The sequence below is a fragment of the Triticum aestivum genome, chromosome 7B (assembly GCF_018294505.1).
Source record: "Triticum aestivum cultivar Chinese Spring chromosome 7B, IWGSC CS RefSeq v2.1, whole genome shotgun sequence".
Lineage (NCBI taxonomy): Eukaryota > Viridiplantae > Streptophyta > Magnoliopsida > Poales > Poaceae > Triticum > Triticum aestivum.
This window is the reverse complement of record NC_057813.1, coordinates 545480462-545483754: the sequence shown is the minus strand read 5'-3', so window position 1 is coordinate 545483754 and position 3293 is coordinate 545480462. Positions and strand designations below refer to the sequence as shown.

The following is a 3293-nucleotide window of genomic DNA, read 5'->3' as shown; positions in this document are numbered from 1 at the left end:
GAGATGCCCTAAAACAGCAACAATTATATGGATCGGAGAAGTAGCTGTTTTTATATTCAAACCAATTAGTGAAGCGACACATGCGAGATTCGTACTCCAGCTACTGTAGTAATACAAAACCTTAACTCGACAAACAAACTGACACCGGACAGCATTCAGGAAAAAACTCGTATATTTTTTCCCAGCTCTGACTTTTTGAACGCCAGGCGACGCGCGAGTTCTCTCCCCTAAACCCGACGCGACAGCTCCTCAGGGCAGCGGCAGCGGGTGGAGCCGCGGCGCGACGGCGCAGACGAGCGGGTGCTTCCGCGGCAGCGTCAGCCCGGGCCCCTCCTCCATGTCCACCTTGTCCGCGCCGCCCGCGGGCCGCCACTCGAAGCACTGCACCATGGCGGCCAGCGCCGCCTGCACCACCAGCATGGCCAGCGACGCGCCGGGGCAGATCCGCCGCCCGGACCCGAACGGCAGCATGTGGAAGTGCTGCCCGCGCACGTCCGTCCCGGCGTTCGTGCCCCCCTCCAGGTACCTCTCCGGCCGGAACTCCAGCGGCTCCGGCCAGCACGACGGGTCGCGCCCGATGGCCCACACGTTCACGAACACCGTCGCGCCGGCCGGCACGTCGTACCCGCTCACCTTGCACTGCTCCAGTGACCGCCGCACCACCAGCGGGCCCGTCGGGTGTAGCCGCAGCGTCTCCTTGGCCACGGCCTGCAGGTACGGCAGGCTTGGGATGTCCGACTCGTCGGCCAGCCGGTCCTTGCCGACCACCGCGTCCATCTCCTCCTGGGCCTTCCGGAGAACGTCCGGGTTGTTGATCAGCTCCGACAGCGCCCACTCCAGCGTGATCGTCGTCGTGTCCGTCCCCGCCGCGAAGATGTCCTGCACCAATTAATGATTTTTCAGTACTAGGTCGGTTCGACCGCATCGTGGATGAACAGATCGAGTAATACCAGCATGAAAGCCTTGATGTTGTCTCTGGTGAGCTGCATCTCGGCGGCGGCGTCTTCGTGCATGTCGAACAGTATGTCAAGAATGTCCTTCCCCTCCCCCTCGCCGCCGTCCTCGGAGTCGGCAGACTCGCGTTGCCGCCGCCGCTTGGCGTCCCTCGGCGTGAGTATCCTCTCCATCATGACGTCAAACTTGCGGTGCACGGCGTCGATGCGCTTGCCGAGGCCCTGCACGTCCCAGTTCTTGAACGCGCCGATGTAGTCCTCCAGGTTGAACGTGCCCATGAGCTCGGCCGTCTCGGCGACCACGCTCCGCATCTCCTCGGTGTCGTTGTCGTCGCCGGTCCACCGCCGGCTCATCACCATCCGCGAGACGATGTCGCCGGTCAGGCCAATGAGCTCGGCGTCCACGTCCACGGGCTTGCCCTCGGCGGCGCTCTGCCCTAGGGAAACCACGAGGCGCGCCACCTCCCCGCGGCGGATGTGGCTGAGGCGGTCGAGGGTGCGGCCCGCGAGGAGCTCGTGCACGCACGCTTTCTTCATGAAGCGCCAGAAGGGCCCGTACGCTGAGAAGGAGAAGTCCTGGCCGCCGTAGGTGAGGCGGTGCACCGCCGTCGGCTTGGGGCGGTCCAGGAACGCGGTCTCGTGGGTCTTGAGCACCTCGCGGGCGGCGTCCGGGGAGCAGGCGGCGATGCAGGGCATGGAGCCGAGACGGAGATAGAGGAGCGGGCCGTGGCGCTCGGCCAGGCGGTGCAGCTCCTGGTGCGGCAGCGGCACGAGGAGGTGGAGGTGGCCGAGGATGGGCAGGCCGAATGGGCTAGGCGGGAGACGGAACCCGCCGCTCCTGTGCCCGGTCAAGGCGTACAGGATGGCGGTGAGGCCGGCGACGAGCAGAAGGAGCGGTACGGTGGTGCCGGTGGGAGTGAACAGGTCTCGTGCTGCCTGCGCCATCTCCGTGCTGACGATGGAGCGGAGTTGACTGCCCCTCTTAGATCTGCTGGTTCTAGCTTTGTCCATATGATTGGCGATTGGCAAGGTTATTTATACACGTGTGGCGGGAAAGAAGACGCACCACACGCTCTCTAATGTAAATAGATTGCCACGTCATCGCATGCATGCATGCGAGAATTTTTTTGGATTTTCAGTTTTTAAAATGTTTTATCTTTTAAATGAAAAATCCGATTGAAGATCCGTTTTCACCATTAAATCCCTTGCGACGAGATCTTCAAAACTAGATCTCATATCGATATATTTCGGTGATTTTTTTTTAAAGTTGCCATGTCTATTGCACATGAATTGCCATGATATTTACACTGAAGTTGCCATGATATATTTTAACTATTTTCTTTTATATTTAAAAGCAATTTTAACATATTATAAAACAAAGAATTAAGAAACTAGACTTGTCATGCACCATAAACTAAAATTGCCACGATACATGCACTTAAAATTGCCATGATTCAATAAAAAAAAAATTCATGGTCAAAGTACTGGAATTGCCATCATAAAAAAACTAAAATTGGCATGATCTACAAACTAAAATTGCCACATGGCAACTTTAGTTTAAGCACTGTGGCAACTATAGTGTAAACATCATGGCAACTTCTGGGCAAAAAAAAATTTCGTCGAAACATATCAACATGGGGTCTAGTTTTGAAGATCTCGTCGAGACGGATTTAGTGGTGAAAACGGATTTTTAGTTCGCTTTTTTATTTAGGAGATAAAACATTTTTAAGCCAAAAATCAAAAAGATTTCTGCTGATGTCATGTATTCATACGTGGCAAAATGAGTGGTGGTGGAGGCGTGTGGACGATCTGCAAACGCCCACACATGTGGGCGATAACATTTCCGTTTTCTTAACAGGGCATCTCCAAGATCGACCGTAAACCACGGAGGCCATCCAACATTGATCTGTATCGCTTAGCGGGACGGTGGCGGGACGGTCTGGACGTGATTTCTCCCTTAAATTGGAAACAAAGTGGGCGAGGTTGGCGGGAGTCTGGACACCCGAAATGTAGGTTTCCGACACCCCCGGTCCACCCAATCGCCCCTCCTGGTCCTATTTTCTTCCATTCTGCCCTTCTCTTCCTTACTTTGCATCTGTACCCTCCACCTCTGCCTCCGCTGCTGTATGTCTCCGGCCGCCATTGCCGGACGTCTGCAACCAGCAGCGACGCGTCTACGACGAAGCTGCCCACTCTGGAGCTGTTTGTACCCAGGTACACTCCACCCCCTGTCGCCGACCTCCATGGCGAACACCACGTCCGGCAGGTGTTCAATCAAATGTCATTAAGCTTATTTTGAAATGCTATGTCTTTTTTTTAGTACGAAGGATGGTGAGCTAC

At 55.7% G+C, this 3293-nt stretch overlaps 1 protein-coding gene across 1 annotated transcript; it reads right to left on the bottom strand.

The window, feature by feature from the left end:
- Nucleotides 1-249: 249 nt before the first annotated feature.
- On the bottom strand, nucleotides 250-1898 carry LOC123158154 (cytochrome P450 93A3). The gene is made up of 2 exons (XM_044576256.1): nucleotides 951-1898; nucleotides 250-879 (listed from the first exon to the last, which is right to left on the bottom strand). Exons 1-2 carry the CDS (start codon nucleotides 1896-1898, stop codon nucleotides 250-252), a joined length of 1578 nt encoding a protein of 525 aa, XP_044432191.1.
- Nucleotides 1899-3293: the final 1395 nt, after the last annotated feature.